Below are 20,458 nucleotides of genomic sequence, written 5' to 3'. Positions count from 1 at the left end.
ACAAAAATCTTGCCAAAAATTTACCAATCCGAACAAATACTGGACTAGGGTAAATAGACCCCAAAAAGATAAAACTGTAATTTAGTATTTGAACTATAACAGTATTAATTAACAGTATTCATATATCATAATGTCTATGTCTGTGGTAATAACAGTGTTAATTCAGATATGATAAGGTCATAGGCCTCGGTAGAGTACTGAGGGATATGATCTCTCTATATTTTTGTGTTTGATTTATAATGAAGAATTAAAGTATTACTATACTTTGTCATCATCATTTCAATGGAATTAAATGTTAAAGATGTCACGAATTTTTTATGATTTTCAATATTCTTAAGCACTTAAGATTTCCACACCTATTTTTTTTAAATATTCCTATAATATTAATTTTTCTTCCACTGCTCTCGTCAACCCTTGTGGTCTACACAAACAGCATAAAATAAACAGAACTCTAACATCATTGAGCCTCAGCGATTTACTAATACTTCAGCTGCTATTGCTGCTGTTGTTTGCTTTCCTTCTCTCACAAGTGCTCTTCTTCTTTGTCTTGCTGCCACCGAATCCATTTTTTATGGCTGCCTTTGCGGTGTTAAGGCCACAAATCAATTTTTATGCTGCATCGCCAGCTTCATCAATTTGTCGGTTGTAAATTACACGCGTATTAAAAGTATCGCACCTAATTAACCATACCGAAGAGACATTGCTTTCAATATTACCAGCAACAACACCAACAACAACAACGACAACAAACACAGCAACTAACCACACAGACAATGAGTATCTTCTTGCGTTGGGAAACATGAGTCAATATTGTTGTTGTTGCGTTAAATTTCACGGCATTTGTAGTTGCTACGCTTGCTTGCAACATTTTTATATCGGAGCATGCACCGACAACAACAACAACAGCAACAACAACAGCGTCAATTGTTTATAATTAAAATGAGTGAACGGAATCGAAGCTGAGACATGTTGCCGCATAAATTAGTCGAATTTTATTTGTTCAAGCAGAAGAAAGCAATGCAACGAATTTCCATGGTGGATCGCCTCAGATGATTCAGTACAAAATTTCCGACAATTTTGATTTAATAGGGAAAAGGTGTGAGTACAAAAACAAAGTGCCAGAAAAATATAATCGCTTGGAGGCACTCTATTGCAATGTAGAATTCCGAAATGAGCTATTATGAGATGTTACTGCAAAAATTGATATGGATTTGATGTTGACTTAATAAGTTTTAAAATTAAATTAAATTAATTACAAACCAAAAGATAATTTTTAAAATGACAAGAAGAGGTGGAATCCCGTTAGGTCACTGACTCTTTATGAATTGCTTTATATAGTTTATGACTGAAACTACTGAGACTATAGTAAGGCTTTATAAAGCTAACTTATTGAAATTTTTTAAGGTTATGAAGGTTATCTCGACCGTTGTTTTTAATCTATTTTCTTCAGCTTTTCATCTTAAAAGACCAGTAATTTCTTCAATGAACTTCTGAGCCACAATATATGAATGATCGATATTACTCCACTTTAGGATTCAGGTTCTATATTCACATATAAGTGTTGAGTAATTTTATAAGAAAATGCCTTGAATTGAAAATATAAGATTATCATTTTTCCTGCGATGATACAAAGCTTACTTTATGGGAAACTATTGTGCATTTTTACTTCAATCACTAATCTTCTTATTAGGTTAATGCCGCTAATATGCAAGTACATGTGATCTTACGCCAAAGAAACATATAAAATATTTTACAAATTTGTCAATAAGAAAAAATTATGTAATATAATAAGAGGCCCCATATAACATGTACCTAATCAGCCGCTGAATTAATTAATTAATTCGATTAATTTGAAACTTCAAGAAAATATTTTTACTATGAGCAATGGAAAGTTGCTCTAAGTGCAACATTTGGATTTTTTCAATCTAACATCGTAGAGGACTAAGATGACACTATACCTGTATAATCGTTTTATATAATCTGCAGTGTAAATAATTAAAACGATTCTGAAACTAGTAATTTCTTTTTTGCTCTTAGATCCTTTAAGCTAAAATTGTGGAAGATGATTGCACATATAACAATTAATTCATAAAATATATCTGAAATATGTCTCGTTAGCAACAGCTCGATTCTCTATTTATGACTACTAAAACCATTTTCAGTTTCATACATATTTTTCAAATAAAGCGAACTGATGTGACAAACTAATCATGACTGCCTTCACTGTAACGCTAATCAAAAACGCAACAATTTCATTTAGTTAAAACGATTTCCTAAACAATAAGAGTATAACTTCAAATATCCGAAGTGCTAATGAATCATGTCTCCAACAAAAGAGCAAAGTTCAATGAAATATAATTCCTTGTAAATCAACATCAAATCTGTGCTTACTTGAGGAATTATCTACTTAACCCAGCTTTGTAGTATGTTTTTGGTATTAATTAAAGTAAGACTTCATTTACCAAAAGTATCTCATTTATAAAAACAGCATCTGTTTGATTTGAGTTCCCATCCAAGTTAACAGTCAACAACTCCACTCCAAACTCCAGGCAAACCGTATAGGTGCTCTTTTTCTGTCATTTCTTCCTCCATTTTTAATTCACTTAAATGTCGCTTTTAATAAAATTTCACAAAGTCAAGATGATTTGAAAAGGTTAACTGTCAACACTGACTTCGTCTTACAAGGAAAAGTTAAACACTGCAACTGCAACTGTAAGTGGACACGAAATTGGGACTGTGGCTGCAGCCAAGGATAAAGGCACAATCAACTCGTACACGAGTGTACATTGTACACTTTATGGACATAGTTCTGATGTTATTTTATTTTATCCAACTCCACTCAAATTCACTTCTCTTTGCTTCAGATACAAAATACAGTTACAACTTCCTCAACAAGAGAGAAATGAAATCTTTAAATTATAACTTCAACAAAAATGTCTTGACTATTCCTGCCTCTCGACTCACCACTGCACGTGACGCCAAGGAGGAAAGATGCTTAGAATGCTTCAACGAAATGTTAAAGGTCAATTTTTTTAAAGTAGCTGCGACTTGTAGTTCTTTTCGTTTTTTGTATTTCAAAAAGAATGAATAAAACCTTGAACAGGTGTCAGTGGAGATTAGGGTATCCGTAGTGAAGTCAGCATTTTTGGCAGTCAACAGAAACTGCAAGTTACTTTTTAGACTTCTGAACGTCACGTAGCCGGAGTGAATGGAATATGGCAACTGCTAAGATGTGTTCTGTTGCCACAGAGCAGCATAAATCAGTAGTAGTAGTCGCCGGAGGCAGTAACCTGTGGCATCATTTGCATAACAGAAATGAAAAATGTAGTCTGTAGAAAAGCAATAATAGTTTCGAAGTAAAGTTATTACATTCAAACTTAATGGGAGCAGAAAGGACTTTTGCACAATAAATGGAGAGGACACTTTTTTCTTAATCGGACTGATATTTTCTATAGAATTTGTTTGTTTTACGTTCATTTACTTCTTTCCTCTTCGCAAAACGACAGAATTTTTGAAATTAAATAATATTATAGTCTTTGATAATATAACCGTATTATAATTCATAGGAGAAGTAAAGCAACAAAAACTATATAATATTTGAATATTAATACATCCCAAGAAAATACAATAATATAACTATCTCATGAATATTTGAATGTTCTGTTTAGTACTTATGTCACCCTAAGTCTTTAAAGCATTGTAATCCTTATCATACAATGCTACTTCTATTTAAAATTTGTTGATAGTCACTGTTATGTATCAATAAGCTTTATTGGCTTCAGAAGTAGCCAGGACGCGTCATCGATTATAAAGCGTCAATTACAGCTCACCAGAGTTTCACTAAAACTACTGGAAGGTGAACTAAAACGGACGTTCTCTGAAATAATAGAACTACCTAAACAAAAATCATTCAATTGAACATTTTTTCGGCCTTTAAAACAAGTATACTCTTCAGAATAGTAAAATAGTAAATATACTATTTTGTATAAGTAAAATGTGACTTATGAATATGTTGATAAGTGAAATCTTCATATTTGTTCATATTCAAGAGTCATCTGCATCCCAAACTGATCGTGACATAGTTTTTTTTTTTTTGTTTTTTTTTTTTGGATTAGGAGAAAAGCATCGAAAGCCTAAGTCAGTGTAGGACTTTAACCCACTAAAAACTCCTCTCGTCCGTACGGGTCACCCTTCTGGAATCACCGTAAAGTATAACATCAGAAGGCCGTATTGAGCACTAAGCTCACCCTATATTTAAAGTTGAGCGTGAAGCTCATACTTCGTTAGTCTTATTCATTCTTCAGCGCAGCGAAACGCTGTTCTGTCCACTAATTTGGAATTTTACTTCCGTCACCTATAGTTTTGTAAGTCAGTCTTACGTCTGTATTGCTAGTGTTATTGACTGCCGCTGCTGTTGTTGTCCATAGCTGTGTTTTGCAGGTCTGGTACTTGAGGTTGTGGATGACGCTCTCGTTGTTGTTGCTGAAGGGCTTTACGCTCTCTTTCTGCATCTTGTAATTTGCGCATTATTGTGTTAGCAAACCATTTAACTGCATTCCATTTTTCATTCGACGAACACATTTCGCTTACTAGGTTTTCGATTGTTGGTGGTCGTCCTATGGTTTCTTGTAGTATTTGGCGTTCTTCAATAAATCTTGTGCAGCTGAAGGCAACATGCTCTGCACTTTCTACTTCATTCGGGCAACTTGGGCAGATAGGGCTGTCGGCCAAATTGAATCTGTGTAGATAATGCAAAAAGCAACCATGTCCGCTTAGTATCTGGGTGAGATGGTACTCCAGCTCTCCATGGGGTCTTGTGAACCATACCTCGATGTTTGGGATTAATGCATAGGTCCATCGGCCATTGAGGGAGTCTTCTCATCTTTGCTGCCATTCTCGCAATGATTGCGCACGTTCAATAGTTCTTTCTTCTTGAGATGGCTTTACACCTTGCGTGTGATACAGCCGGCCTAACTCGTTTGCACGTATAGTTACTGGAATCTTTCCGGCGATAACACAGATTGCGTCATCGGATACTGTGCGGTATGCGCACGCTACTCGTAGTGCGCTGCGTCGATGAGCCCTTGCAACGTGCTGGATGTTGCTATCTGTAGCATTTGCCCATATTGGAGCCGAGTATAGTATTATCGAATCTGTTACCAATGATAATAGCCGCCGTCTTTCACCTTGTGGACCACCTATATTTGGAAGTATTCTTGCCAATGCGCCATTAACCTTCTCAGCCTTGTCACTCACTGCTAAGAGATGTTGCTTGTAGCTAAGCCTCGAGTCAATCAAAACGCCCAAGTATCTTATTGCCTCTTGTGATTTTATTTCGCACTCGCCAATGCACAGAGTCATTTCTTCCTTTTTTCTACGGCCACTAACCAGTACTAATTCCGTTTTTTGTGCTGCTAGTTCAAGTCCGGCTTTATTAAGCCAGTGTTGCACTCTCGCCGCAGCATCATTGCATTTGGCTTCTAATACATCAAGGTGCTTGTCTACTACCACCAGTGCAATATCATCCGCATATCCAACGATTGTCGCTTTATCGGGAAGCTGGAGTTGCAGCACGCCATCGTACATAGCATTCCATAGCGTTGGACCCAGAACTGACCCTTGTGGTACACCACCTGTAATTTTATAGCATTTCATGCCTCTATCTGTCTGGTACTGCAATGTTCGCTCGCTGAAATAGCTACTGATTATGCGTAGAAGGTAGTCGGGAACGCAGTATCTTTCTAAAGCCAACAGGATATTGTGCCACTTTGCCGAGTTAAAGGCATTTCTCACGTCCAGTGTAATAACTGCGCAGTATTTCATTCGGGTGTAACCGCCGCTGCATGCAACTTGCGCTATGGACGTTACTTTTCTGATGGCGTCTACTGTTGATCTCGCTTTTCGAAAACCATACTGCATATCAGACAGGCCGTTGTTGTTTTCAAGATATTCTTGAAGTCGATCACAGATTAAACGTTCTAAGACCTTTCCCGCTGTGTCCAGCATACACAGAGGTCTGTATGACGAAGGTTGATCAGGAAACTTCCCTGGTTTAAGAAGAAGTACTAAGCGTTGCAGTTTCCATTGTGATGGGAAGACTCCTTCTCTTAAGCAAGCATTATATATATCAGCGAACAGTTGTGGGTTTTTTCGTACCGCTGCTTTGAAAGCGACATTGGGAACTCCATCTGGCCCCGAGGCTTTATTGTCGTGTATCCGGCACAGCGTGTTGATCACTTCCTCTGCTGTTATTGTCAGTATACTGTCCTGCTCGATTTGTGCGTACTCTTGCATTATCACTTCCTCTTGTGGGGGGAAGAGTGTAAGCACGATTTGCTCTAGCAGGATAGGGCAAGTTGGTTGAGGGGCTCTCTGGCCTTTTACCTTTCGCATTACTGTTTTATAAGCCAATCCCCAAGGATCGACATCGGTACTATCACGTAGTTGCGTAAAACAACGGACTTTACTTTGCTGGATTGCTCGTTTAAGGTCGCGTTTTCGTGTACAAAACTCGGTGTACTGCTCTTCAAAATCTGGCCGTCGTCTTGCTCGTTGCGCTCTTCTTCTTGCTGTTATGCACGCTCTACGCAGGCTGGCTATTTGATCTGTCCACCAATATGCGGGTTGTCTTTTGCCATTGTATCTGCATCTGGGCATCGATGCATCACATGCGATGTTTATTTGGTTCGCCAGTTGTGTTGCCATTTCTTCTGCAGTAGTGATTTCGATTTCCACATCTTGCCACATAACATCGAAAGCTTCGGCATCAAAGACTGATCTCTTCCATTTCCTTTGCGCGATTAAGTTGTATTGTGTGTGCGATCTTGTTTTGCTTGTGTCGAGCATTATTGCTTGATGGTCACTGTGCGTGTATATTGACTCATCTACTCTCCATCTTGTGCGGTTTGCCGTGATGCTATCGGAAAAGGCTAAATCTATTATCGAATGTCCTCTAATACAAGCGAACGTGAATACGCCGGGTGTATTCAGCAAAACCAGATTCATGGCAGCGAAGGTTTCTTCAACTATCTTTCCTCGTTTATCTGTGTACCGGCTGCCCCATGTTCGTGACCATGCATTAAAATCACCAGCAATGATTATAGGGCGCTTTCCTCTTAGCTCATTTTCTAATGAACACATCATTTGAGCGAAATAATCAATTGACCATCTTGGTGGTGCGTAGCAGCTCACATAGTACACGTCATTCTGTTTAACCCATACGTAACCTCTGCCAGGAGCTGTTATCTTGCTTTGTAAAGCTTTGTTATTTGTCACCCAGATCGCCGCTTGTTTCTCTGAATCTGTAATCCAGTAATGTGAGTGTATATCTTCGTACGGTTCCGAGAGTAAGACCATGTCAATATTGTTCTCTGCTACAGTTTGCCACAGTAAATTTTGTGCAGCTTTACAATGGTTGATGTTTAATTGTAGTATCTTCATGCCTTGATTTTCTGTAATGCTTCTTTGTATCGTGGACATTTTCCGCTACCAGCTGTATGTGCACCTTCGCAGAGGACACATTTTTCTGCATCATTGCAATTTGCTGCACGGTGTCCTTCATTGCCGCATCGTCTGCAGATATTTGTGCGATCGGGTCCTTTGCATTTGAGCGCTAAGTGATCGTATGCCCAGCATCTGAAACACCTTTGTGGTGTAGTAACTTCTGTAACTTGACAGCGAGTCCAACCGACAATTAAATGTCCGCGCGCCAGTACTTTTTTTGCATCTTCCGCTGGCAGCATTAGATATGTGGACTCTGTCCCTCCGTACGTTTTGCGCCTACTTTTGATTGTGCATTTATCAGGTCTTTTCACTTTTGCTTGCATTTCAATTGCGTCGAATAACTCGTCATCAGTGTTCAGATCTTTAATAAGCCCTCTGCATTGGATGGTTACATTGTGCGACCGGAGATTCACCTTGGCTACGTTTTCAAGAACCTTTTCAATAGCGGCACAACATTCATTTGCTGCTGCTTTTTCGCTCTTTTTCAACTCGATAAGCAGGTCTCCTTTTTGTGTACGGCGCAGTTTTTTAACCTTGTTGCCTAGGTTTTTTAGTTGTTCATTTGATTTCACTGTTCGCAGAATTTCAGCGTATGACATCTCTTTTTCCATTTTTTCAATGATGATGGCATCGGCTCGCGGTCTTATTGATTTACCCTTTTTTATATTGGATGCCTTCTTTTTTGGTTGTACTTTCGTCCATTCTTCTACTGGTTGGTTCAACCTTTCGGCCACAGCGTCTGATTTGCGCTTTTTAGTATCAGGTGATTTGGTTGCTTCTTCTGTAGGCTTTTTTGGACTCATTTTGGATTTTGTCCTTTTTGCCGATACCGATGTTGCGTCTCGTTTTGCTGTCAACGGCGTTTCTCGTTGTTGTACCAAGGTGATGTTTGACTTGGCTTTGTACTCACTCATCTCTATGTGCATGATGAGATTTGTGTGCGCCTTTTTAATTGTGCTGCACATTCTCTTTATATCTTTGTGCACATTGTTACGTGGCTCGACGTATTGAACGAGGCTGTCAATTTCTTGTCCTAACCGCTTGGCTAACTGACTTACTACGGTTTCTTGTGCTAGATCAATAATAGCCACATCTTTCGCAAGTTGTTGTTGTTGCTGGCTCTTTCGTATTTCTTCTTGCTTATTTGTTTTCAATATTGTTGTTGATCGATTTACTGTTTCGTTGCTACTTAATATTGATGGAGGTGTCCGCTTAATAACGGAGCCTATCCTAAAAGGCGTGGAAGTTTCTTCGGTGGTGGTGCATATTACAACGTCATCGTTGTCGTCGTTTATTTGATTGTTTTCAGTGTTTTTGTAGTTTTTGTTATTCATGGCATATGGGTCCCAACTTCAAGCCGCTATCTCGGCCAGTATGTGCAGTCACTTTAATGTCCCCATGGGTCCCTTTCTTCGAGTGAGGTCCATGGAAGGTTGACTTAGTCCCTTATGGGTGACTGAGTACAGAGCCAGACGGTGCTAGCCAGGAGTTGTTTCAACTGGCGCCTGCGCAGCCAACTTAATGGTGACATAGCGTTGAACGTATCTGAAGATTTGCCACATTTTAACGGGACGGAGATAGATATAACCTTAACCAGCAGCCATTTCCGCAAGATGTCACTCTTTTGTACTGAAGTGCCAGAGCTATATCCACCAGCCCATAATCATCATATATAGAGAAAAAAAGCGTATTCCAATCGTAGTCCATGTTCGTACCGGGTCGTATCGCGCCTTCTCACTTTGGCTTGTAATCGGCGGGTGCTTCATACAATTTCCAGGGACACCACGTGGAGGTAGTGAGATGCTTGGGATGGCTGTGACCAGGATAAGACTGGCTTCCCCCAGGTGGGAAGCGATCAGGCCGTTGCCTGGTACAGAACACCCCCGTCCCCGATCGTGACATAGTTCTTCAGTGCTAAGAGATGGATACACTACTCATACACTATCAGTATATTTATTTATAAACTACACACTATCATAGACTATTATTATCACAACAGATAGCTGCAAATCAAAATATATATAAATATGTTTATATAATTATTAAATTATCTTATTAATCTCCTATTGATCCTTGGTTCCCTCTAAGAATACACCACTACATACCGATCTACAATTAACTTACTACAATAGTAAGTTAGTAGTGACGAGTAAATTAATGAGTGCAATAATACAATATATAATAATAACACAATAATATTGAATAATAAATACATAAATAAATAAATAAAATAATTAGTAATAATCAGTAAAGATTACTCCAAAAATTTAAAAACTATACTGATAAATACTCATACCTACCGATAGATTTAGGCTTTAATGTTGGGATGTAATAGGAACTACGAAGATTTGACTTAGAAATTCAGTTTCAGATTCTTTTTATACAAGAAGTTCTAAACTAGTAGTTAGATTTATTTCTTCAGCAGAAGTAGACTTTACTTATAAGTACGCGATTTCATAAACCATCTACAGCAATTTTTCACTTGAAAAGTCCTAAAGATTATAGTGTATATTTATCTTGAATATCTTTAAATGTAATAAAACTTGTATTAGTCCTACCTAATTAATTTATCCTTGTATCTTCTCGAATCCTTTTTTGTTGTTCATATACATGCAGAAACAATTAAAATACAACCTTTCCCAAAGCAAAGCCCAATATCCACAATTAATGACAACTAAAATTACAATAACAGAACGAAATTTTTCCAATTAACCGAAATTAATCCTGATTTATGTGGTACATTAATAGCCAATGTCCGACTTATTGAACGCCAATGAATTAATAAGCAATAAAAATGCACAACAAAGTACAAGGCACATTTGCGTCCTCATAAAAAGGAAAAATAATTGCTACAATTTAAGTGGATGAAACACGGCAGGACGCACATAGAATCGAGAGCAATCCAGAGAAGCTTTGCCAGCATTTGTTTTATTAATTGGTTAAATTATAATTTTTATGCATTGAAGCCACCGATATCCACACACACGGAGACTTTAACGTCGAGCACATATGCGTAGCGCAGATTATGTACGCACCGTCGAACTATTTGAAACGAACGAAGTTCTTTTGGTAGCGAAATTGCCCTGCTTAAGGACACTCGGAGTATAGAGCAGAGCATAATAATCCATACATTTTTATATGAGTTTTCCTTTACTCTGTTGAAGCAGGCCACATGCTGATCAATGGTCTATGAAATTCCAATTATATAAACACCCGCACCAAGAGTACATTCGCCTATCCGGACATTTTCTGTATAATTCTGTTGCAATTCCATTGTGTGAAATCCGCAGGAAAGAAAACGAAGAAAAATTTGTTTTTTACTTTTAATGTTTATCACTTTTTGTGTTATTTATGTGCATAGATTTTTTACCCCAAAAACGGTACTGCTTCCAGGCAAGGACATTTTTCTACACGATTCTCTATAACCGCCCACACCGCAACTCCCGTAACTCCCGCAAATAATCGCAAACAGAGGCTTTCCATTCACGTGATGTGTTGCACTGCAGTTCGTCCGTTGTTGTTGCTGCCGTTGCTCTTTTTATCTTTTACCTGCCACCCATCGGCTTGCGGGGAAATCAGTTGGGAGCGGTTTGTTGTTGTCTAAATTTCTAAAATCATTTATTTTATACAAATCCCCTGAGATGCCAACTTTTTTAACTCAGTTTGCATTATTTGCTATCCTGATATCTCGCAAATTAAAATGATAAATCGCTGCGCAGAAATCATTTTAGTGGATTTGCCCCCTTGGATCGGAACTCGGCCTGCAAGTATCTACTCCATGTGACATTCAGAAGCACAGCCAACATATTTTTATGAATGAATTGGCAACGAATTGTGATTTTGGGCTTTGTACTTCGTCATAATAAAAACGAAATAAAAATCTCATCAACTTCATAATGCGCTGCGTCACGTCAGGTAAAGTAAATACCAGATATGATTTCATGGCATTGGGGGTAGTCTTGGAAGAATGAATTGACATTTGTCTTGCTTAAAATAACTTATAAAAGCTATTGTGATATGATAAAATAAATAAATTTATTTAAATTTAATTTATTAAGAATGTTAGAAATTTTCTAGATAAACCATCATAAAATCTTTCAGAATTTCTTGCGTCAATCCAATACGAAGGTAATTTATTCATACAAATCTAAATAACTTCAAATAATGAAGATTTTTTTCCATTATTCGTGTTAGCAAAAAAAAAATTTAATCAGATATAATTAGTTTTGATGAATATAAATATAGGGATTTGTATGTAGTACTATCCAAATGACCCGTTAATCATGTTGCATTAAATAATTTGAGTGCTGAAAAGAATTTGAACTAAATGGTGTGAACAACTCTTCTACAGAAGCTGCTTGTATGACAGTTCAGTTCCTAGGCAGTTTATCAACTTTTTCATATTCTTCCACATTCTGATGTCTTAGGAGTCAGATCAGTAATATTTTGTTGTTCGATTAAAGTGGGTAAGATCCCGTTGCTTTGTTGCACTAAGTGGGAGACTGTAATGAGTTTATTAAAACCCTCAGTTTAAGCTAGGCCATCCAATAAAATACGTTTTTTATAAATTTATAGTCTGTTATTACCATTCTACGAACCTCTCCGCTTTTAGACACCTAAAAAACTTTAGAACAGTTGATCCCCTATTTGATATTTGGTTTTTATGCTAGTAAAGACAGAAATCCATTTTGAAGCTATCCGTAAAGATTGAAATATCGCAACCATTTGTAAACGAAACTATTTTCCACCCCTCGGTGTTAGGGTATAACTTAATAAAAATGAATATACTAAAATACATAATGCATATTCTTTTATTTCTGTTTATAAATGTTATGAAAGATCAGACCTTAGTATGTGAAGTATGTGATTCTTTTGGTCTTACTATAAAGAAAAAAAAGTTGCAAATGTGATAAAAGAGAGGAAGATGAAGATGATAAAGATGATAGATAATCCTACTATCCTGAATTCCATGATGTAATCTGTTCTTTATAGTAAAAAGCCACTTTTTTTCATTATTACATATTTCCTATGGTCTGCTTTATCATAACAGTTGCAGATAGAAATAGTTTTGAGCTACAATTTATAGAGAACGAAATTTCTACTGACTAAACTAAAAACAGTGCTGATATGACATTGTCCAGTGGGCACATTTGCCGAAAATTTGTCTACCTCTTCTTACCAAATATGCAATAGTTGTAGAGAAGAAGAGGGAAAAAGAACAACATTCTATATAAATTGCAAGATATGGTAATTCAAGATTCAAAATATAATAACCTTTATTCACTGTCCGGTATGGTTTTAAAACTGATATACCGTGTTTATGGCATCAAAACGACGACTAAGCGCTACTTAGACAGAAGAGAAAGTTCTGCAGCAACTGAAACCAACTAACCAATAGCAATCATAGTGCTTGTGATACTTGACATATTCTATATACAATCATAGTCTTTTTAAGTGTTTATTACTTTCGGTAGTCCACCGAAAAACCCTATTATAGCTATCCAGCTTTTTAAACAATTCTACTTGGCTTTTCATTACAGATCTTCATTAACCAAATCTTCCAATACAGATATATTATGTATTTTCTAATACATACTTTATAAACTTTATATTTTCATACGTTGTAATTATGAGTACCTATATATGATTGCAAAAACTGATGACTGGATATTGATTGAGGGTTACACATCAACATAGGTAGTATTTAAACTATAACTTAACTGTTTTATTCATGACAACGATTATCAACAAAAATTTAATAGAAGGACATTAGGGTTAGCTATTTACTGACCCCATTTTCATAACCGCCTTTTACAGATTATTCCATGCCAATCACTTAAGAAAACAACCAATTCCCAATGAATTTGTCATTTTTTAAAATGTTCAAGAAGAAAAACACTTAGGATTTAGGTGAATGGCATATGAAAAGGAATACTTTTATACACTTGTGCAAGAGATAAGCAAACAGGACAATCGATGAATTGACGAACGGACTGACAGACGCTGAGGGATCAAAGTTTATCGGTTTTATCTTTTCATTTTTCATATTTTAAATTTGATGTACGCACAAATGGAATTTATGAAATTTTTCATCTTCTTTCTCCAATTCATGCTCGTAAATTGATTCAATAATATTTTTAGAACTTGAAATGGGATAAAAGCATTCCTGGCAATGTAAGCACAGTAAGCACAGTAAGCAGAGTAAGCCAATGGAAAGAAATATAAAACCCAAGAATATAAAGCAAATAACAATAAAAACAGAAGTATTTTCATATTTCTTTGGAAATTTTCTTTCATATTCAAAGGTGAAATACACAAAGGAAGAAACTGAGGGGATGGATGCCTTTCACAAGTGCGGAGTGTCGGAACTCCCAAAGCTGTGGTATCAAAGTTCCTTTAATGTTCATGTTACACAAAAGGCGAAAATTAGGAGAGGGATGACTAGGTGAGGTTAGGCAGGCAGAAGTGTCAGTTGCTTACCTTCGTTTTGAAATGCTTGTCAGAATTGAGTAAAGTTTGTTTTTTGTGTTTAATGAATTTTTCAAATCATTTTGACAGCTAACGAGTGCGTGTTTGAACGCTTCAAGTATATTAAATTTTTTTCTGTTACATTTTCTAAGATTGAAATTCTTCTTTTTATATAAATTAGCATTTTTTCCTCTACTGAGTGGTAGATATTTGAAGTTAAGCTCGAAAAAGCAACATCACACAAAGACTTCATTCTAAAGTATAGTTGCGTTTTAACCGGAAGTTCGATCTAAACTATAGCTTTTGTTCTTATTCTTATTGCTAGTCTAACTATTTTCACACAAGCCGTACATCCATACACACGCACACACACACGTCCTCCGATGATGTGGAGTGTACACCTCCGCAGACAGAACAATTACAATGAATTATGTTGGCGTTGAAGTTTGCAAACAAACTGTGACTGTGCATATCCTCAACAAATTAAAATTTCATTAAATGAAAAATATTACGAAAAATATAACGAAAATAATTAAGCTGAGCGATGTGTACCATGGTGTGCAGACCACCACAACCGACGAGGGAGCCCAGCTCAGAAAGCGCAGCTCCCAACCCAGCGCACATACGAGCGTTGCTTTACTGGGTTTGCTTTACTGGTGTGCTCCTTTGTTTGCTTAGCTGCACTTGGTCGGCTATTACCGTTAGTCGTTAGTTGCTAGTTGCTAGTCGTTAGTAGTTAGTCGTTAGTTGTGTGCAATTTCCGGCGCTGCATTTAAAGGCACATAATCGCTTCCCCGCATTTATTATTAAAACAATTTCAAGTGAGAAATTCTTAACATTTACGGTTCTGCCAATTGCTCGCACTACGAATGAAACTTATATTAATGAAACTGCTGACGTGGTTCTATTTATTCCCGAACTCCCCACATAAATAATTAAAGACTTAAACAATTGCAAATTGAAGTTAAGAATTATGACATTTAAATAAACAATTTATCGAAAAATGCTATAACTGATTTTGTAGGCTATATTGCTCAAATTGGAAGATTTTGTTTTGGACTTCGAGGTACACAAGAAGCGATTAATGTTTTCTCAGTCACGTTTATAATGAATTGAAATGCTGTCATCTTCTTTTCGATATTAGTTAATGTTTAGGATATACATAACACCTCCCGGACTAAGTTAAGTAATGAATCAGGGAACATACATCACTTTTTCAATATTAGTTTAGTTCAGAGAAATATTTACACACTTTAAACCAGTGTAGTGAGTCAAGTAGTGAATCATAGAATATGCTTCTCTTCTTCAATATTAGTTAAAGTTTATTAATTTTCTGATCATTATTCCTCTGTCTCACTAATCGCGGCCACGATTAGTAACACATTAGAACCCTATTATGGTAAAATGGATGATATATTTTCTGCTGTTAGATTTGATCGATCTTAGATACCCCAATCTCGTTTACAATTAGCTTTTACTGCTGCAAATTTTAACCTAAATTCTAAAGAAATTGACAACTACATATTATCCTCTAAGACAGGGCTGTACAGACCAGAGAAGGTCGTGGACCAATACAAATCATTGAAAAAGTTAAAGGACCGCAGAAATAAATATATTGCCGTACGAAAAATATTTCATTTTTAAAATAATGTCTTACGTCTGGATATGAGTTTTTTTTACCAGTTATAAAAAGATATATATACTAAAGTCTTTACATTAATGTAAAGTGTAATGGATTATTTAAAAAATTTTAATTAATTTATTTGAAATAACACAAAAATAAAATAATGTAATGTTACCAAAATATAACAAAGAAAAATTTGCCTAATTGTGGTAGATTAGGAATATATCGCGGGCCGCACACAATTACCCACGGGCCGTGCTTTGGACAACCCTGCTCTAAGATATGCGAAAAACTCTTTGAATTTGAATTCGTCATGCATTAGAATTAAAAATACTAAAGGATAGATATTTATAGTATATATCATATGTTTTTGAGATAAATATATAATCTGCATTTATTATATATGACACCAAATAATTTGATTTTTTTTCAAATACACGTTTTTCTCATCCATTACTCAACATATTCAAGGTTTCCATATTCCATGCTGTCTATCAAAACTCATTATGGATAATTGATGTATATACTGCATAGTTGAATGAAGGTTTTATGGTTACTATGTGGTTTTATTAGTTAAACCACTTTTAGGAATGAGCCACAAATCAATTTAAGCAAACACCTCTCTTCCTTCCCACAAAAAACATCAGCACTCTGTCTAGCGATTCGGTATGCATTTTGCGGAGTGTTCGTGCGTATCAAATCGAACGAAGCCGTAATAGAATTCGAATGCTTCAGCAATAAAAGAAGAAGAATTTCATAATGTTTTGAACGTGCAACAAAATATTGCAAACTGTGACTTCTGTTGGCATGCAAGGTGCGGGATGCAAAAGCAGTTTAGCAAATTAAATAAAATTAAATTAAATTTCAAAATAATTTTACATTTTATCAGTGGTGAAGGTGTTCACTCACTCACAAAATCTAAGCAGGATGAGCAGAAGCACGTCTATGGGAGATAAACAATTTCCGCTGGATTAGCAGATGTTTCAGCATCATAAAGCAATTCTGGTCTCATATTGAGAGCAGTCAAAAATTTATTTAAATTTTTGAAAGCAAAAGATACTTATAATTCAAGTGCTTAAGCATTTGTGCTTTAAATTTAAGCTAATTTCTTGCATGACACTAATTACTTTTAGCCATTTTGTGTTAAAGTCCTTCCTGTGCGCTTTTCTTACTACTGCCATTGGAGTCATTGGAGTCTGGTGTTGAGTGCAGTACAAATGATCGTAATTACACAGTAAAAAGCAGATTTTATGCTTGCATATGTTGCTTAAGACAGATGCATTAAGTTGCACTAATAGTTTGTGAGTGGATGCGAAGGAGGGCGGATGTTTAGTTGTGTTAAGCATCATTGGCAATAAACATGCAGCATACAGCATACAGCATGCAGCATGCAGTATGCAGTATGCAGTCAACTCAAATTGTAACAAAGCTTGCAACATTTAAGTCAGCCGCACTTACACGACAATTCATTGTTGTCCAATGGGCGCCAAACTTAACATATCCGCTTACACATCCTGTGCAAGGATAAAGGATAATATCTCTCTTTTACAAACAAAACATAACACATACGCCACATTCACACCGAATACTCAAATACTCGCACGCACACGTTGCATTTCCTTGCAGCATTTGCGCACAGCTGCAACAAGCCCCATACAAAGTATCTAAACAGCTACATCTTCGCAAAGACACACACCCCTCACACGCCCACTTATATAGGCATTAGCACTTTGCCAGCTGAAGTGTTGCATACTTTAGTTGCACTTGAATGCTACCGGACTTGGAATTCGTTTTGTTTAATGCCTGCCAAGCCACCGGTTGGGAGTTACTTCGGGCTATGAGCCACTATTACTCATCCAAGCGCTGCCTCCATTGTGTTGCGGTTTTCTGCTTTGGCACTATAAAAACTTTTGGCTCGGCTTTGGCTTTGGCTTTCAGCTTTGCTGGTGCATGCAACATCGCACTTACGTGTAAGTATCTTGTACGTGTGTTGATTCAACACGTTTCATTTAGACACTACACCGCCGACTGCACTGCTCAGATGTGCTGGAAGTAGTCTCTGATCCAATTTTCTCTACTTGAATTTAAAACTACTTCAAGTTGTTTTCATTGCTGTTGTTGTTGGTGTTGTTGTTGTTGTTGCTGTTGCTGCTGCTGTGAAGTGCACTATTTCATAGCAGGTGCTAAAGTGAAAAATGTTTTTGAGATGGACTTACAAGAATTTTATGTGTAAACCAACAACTAAGCAAATGGTTTTAAGTAGTGGGGCAGGGAATTGGAAGTACTTATTGTGTCATGCTTCGTAAGGGTTGCAAGGGGTTAACAGAATATAAACACCATAGAATACTAAGCATATAGATAATTCCTATTTAAGATATGTTCTACCACTTTACGGAATATGTACACATAAAATATTAGTTAAATATGAATGTATAAAGTGGTTCCAGTCATTTAGAGTCTGAAACTCTTAGATGAAAAGAAGATTTGCCTTTAAAGTAGGCACAAGTAGTTCCGATAAACAAGATTGCAATTACATCTGATAGTGTCGGTTTATTTGTATATATGATTTATATGATACTTCATTGCCCACTGTACGACCGTTATTTCTTAAGAAAATCTGTTAATAGGTATATTCTCCATAAGTAGTTGTGGCTGTTTTCATATAATACCATTTCCAAAGACTGTTGTTTTTTTCGTGATGGTTATTCTTTACAAGAGATATTATTTGCTTTATCATTGATTGGAAAGAACCATCCTGATCATGCTCGCCAACCCTTTTTAAAAAGAGTACTTCCAACAGTAATTTTGGAAGGATTACACCGTCGCTTACGACGGAAGTTAAGTAGGCAAAGTTGTTGAAGATTGCGAGCTTATAATAAAAAAACTTTTAAACTTCTTAAAAAGTTATTGAAAAGTAAAAATTTTAATAGAGCATTTAAAAATAATTGTATTAAAACTCACATACCCATACTTGTCACCAAACAAACATGTGCAACGAGCTACCAATAATCGTTTGATAAGAATTAATCAGTTGAAATTAAACAGTAGAAATGTTACATCCTGGATGACGTCGCATTTATAATTCTCATGTAGTAGGGATATTTGATAAGAATTATTTAGTATGCTTTTCTAACAGAAATATATTACCAAAAATGTCGCATTTATAATTCTCACCTAGTATGAAACTTTATTTCTATATAAATTAATATTGGAATTAGTATAATTGTACTTTACTTTAATATAAGTTTATAGATTCAGTTTGTGTTGCAGCCACTCTTTTTAGTCTGATATTGATATAACTTTAGATAAAATTGATTTAATATCGTTGATAAATAAATACAGTTATTATTTTTAATTTCGTACTTGTAATTGAACCCAAAAGAATAATTCGGAACATTAATGCGTAAAACTACTTTGTAGGCTACATATCATTTTATAAACTATGTTCTTAATTTATAATTTGTAATATACATCTATAAGTATATTGATATAACTTAATATATGTTACATTTGGATAAAAAAACAAGATATATATATGGTAAGACAAAGAATGAGTCTAATATGTGTAAATTAAAAGGAGACGAATCCCTTAAAAAGTATAAGGATGATAATAATAATGAGCAATGTGGGCCCAATTGATGAGGTGATTAAAATAACAAATATAGAATATAACAGAAAACAATGTTTTCGATAAGAGACCTAAATGGAATAATCGTACACATTTATTCCAGAGAGGTCTTTAATGTGACTGAGTGTGTATATGTTTATGTGGATCATAATTTTTACATTTATCGTATCCACCTTAAATAAATAAATGAAAATATTTAATTATAATAATTTTAATAATATATAATAGTGGGTCAGTCTATGGGTTTCCACTTATTGTAGAATCTGTAACCCTTCAAGAGTCATCATAGGATACGATTCACGCATAATTATTCTGTATATTTCAGTACCGATTACTTTATGAAACCTTCTCATCACTAACTCACATTCTTAGTATTTACTTTTGTCGTTTCTTTGGGAATAAATTCTAACTAAACTGCACATCTGTGCTTGCAACATAAACATTTAAATCAAAACAATGGCGAAACAATGCACAAATGCATAATGTGGCAGTGAACAAGGATACGAACGCACCTACGGACAGACAAGCTTTGACATATTACATGTCAGTGCAATGCGGCTCACTGCATGCCGAGCAAATTCAGAATGTAAAGTTAAGCACCAAAAACTATGCAAAACTATTTTAAGCAAACAACTTTTAATGTGATAATAAATTAAGGAGGAGGATGAAGCACTAGAAAGATGATAGCACAACTTGCGACCAGAGCTGAACCGAAATAAACTATTTAGAAATGCAATAGTCAAACTTGTGATGTCTTCGCAACCCTGAGTGTGTTGATGTAGGCTGTGATATGTTGTAACAACTGTGAAACCAAAGCGTTTGCATTTCTAATGCAAGGATGAGACTAATATTTCGTTCATTGTGTTTAAGTAATACAAGGAAATTCCCAGTTGTACAGCAGCTAGCAGAAACAAGACGCAACATGAATAAGGACTCATTAAAGAAGGTTCTATTTATTTTACAAAAGAGCAGCATTCTCATTTTGTTTAAGTCCACGTTGTTGTAATTTATTTACTTTCCAATTAAGAAAGCCACCCTTTGAATTTATCACTTCGGATATATAATATTTAACTATGAGACTTGCAAATAGTTGCAAGTCTAGTAACTTTCCCAGGAGACAGGATGCAGTGTTAAGCCAAACCCAACTTCAACAAATTATAATACTTATAAAGCCATTAAAATAAACGCCATTCTAAAATAGAAACACAAAATAACACAAATTTTAGAAGAAAAGT

The 20,458-nt window shown here is 35.8% G+C and overlaps 1 protein-coding gene across 1 annotated transcript; it reads right to left on the bottom strand.

The window, feature by feature from the left end:
* Positions 1-7,436: 7,436 nt before the first annotated feature.
* LOC119667221 lies at positions 7,437-8,837 on the bottom strand. Its single transcript, XM_038076511.1, has one exon. The coding sequence runs from the start codon at positions 8,835-8,837 to the stop codon at positions 7,437-7,439; it is 1,401 nt and encodes a 466-aa protein (XP_037932439.1).
* Positions 8,838-20,458: the final 11,621 nt, after the last annotated feature.

This window comes from Teleopsis dalmanni, chromosome 1, assembly GCF_002237135.1.
Source record: "Teleopsis dalmanni isolate 2A chromosome 1, ASM223713v2, whole genome shotgun sequence".
NCBI classification, from domain to species: domain Eukaryota; kingdom Metazoa; phylum Arthropoda; class Insecta; order Diptera; family Diopsidae; genus Teleopsis; species Teleopsis dalmanni.
Note: the sequence above shows the minus strand (reverse complement) of the source record. Positions and strands in the feature narration are given on the sequence as shown.